Here is an 888-nt window from a genome sequence, read left to right as displayed (position 1 = left end):
GTGGCCGCGAGGGACCCGGCACAGGGCCGCCCGCCCTCCATCCACCCAGCCCCAGGGACGGGCCTGGAGCCCTGGCCGTGCGGGAGGCCGCCTGCGGACGGCAGGGCTGCCGTGTCCCCTTTCGTGCGTCAGAGCCTGAGCTCTGACATCCCGGTCGGTCGGCACCAGGTGTGGGAGCTGCCCCCTCAAGGCGACAGGGGAAAGCAGCACCAGCCCCACGTCCTGGCGCCTGGCCCCCCACGCCCGGACCTCAGGGCGGCTGCGTGTCACCTGGGAAGGGGACCGCGAAGCAAGGACCCAGGACGTTCCGGCCGGTGGGCCCAGGGAAGCGTGACGGTGTGTGACCGGGGGCAGGGCGGTCCTCCCCCTCCCCGGACACCCCGACCGCTCACCTGTGTGGATCCTCAGGTGGACCTTCAGGTGGTGGGACGTGCGGAAGCTCTTCCCACAGTAGGGACAGTCCTTCATGGCCGAGCCCAGGCTCCGGTCGCGGGGCAGCACAGGCTGCTGGACGCCCGCGGGCCTGCCCGCATCCTCGCCCACGTCTGCAGCGGAGAAGAAACGTTCGCACATCACTTCAGCACGTGTCAGGAGCTGTTCACACCCAAACTGCTACCGCCACACAAAGCCCAACATGTCACTGCTACACCTGTCTACTCCGTTCTTTAAATCTGACAGAATGCTGACAATTCATGTATTTTCTTGTTATTCTCTTAAATTATTTCATCTTTCCTCTCATCGTTTTAAGCAGCATATGGTACCTTTATACTGAACTGAATTAAACGAGAAAGAAGCAGCTGTGTCAGCAGCTGGTTCGATTTCGTCTTTTGCTCAGCTCCTATTAAATATTTTTTTTCCAAAAGTTTAAAAATGTTGGTGTTTGTCGAA

The 888-nt window shown here is 60.1% G+C and overlaps 1 protein-coding gene across 1 annotated transcript in view; it reads right to left on the bottom strand.

Annotated features, from left to right (window-relative positions):
• ZNF536 (zinc finger protein 536) overlaps window positions 1–888 on the bottom strand; it is a 267,453-nt gene that overhangs the window by 19,434 nt on the left and 247,131 nt on the right. Inside the window, exon 5 of the mRNA XM_023523054.1 lies at window positions 393–545. Coding sequence (XP_023378822.1) covers window positions 393–545 — 153 coding nt within the window. The remainder of the gene's footprint in view (window positions 1–392; window positions 546–888) is intronic.

Source organism: Pteropus vampyrus, unplaced genomic scaffold (genome assembly GCF_000151845.1).
Source record: "Pteropus vampyrus isolate Shadow unplaced genomic scaffold, Pvam_2.0 Scaffold376, whole genome shotgun sequence".
Lineage (NCBI taxonomy): Eukaryota > Metazoa > Chordata > Mammalia > Chiroptera > Pteropodidae > Pteropus > Pteropus vampyrus.
The sequence above is the reverse complement of the archived record's forward strand: the minus strand, read 5'-3'. Positions and strand labels throughout refer to the sequence as shown.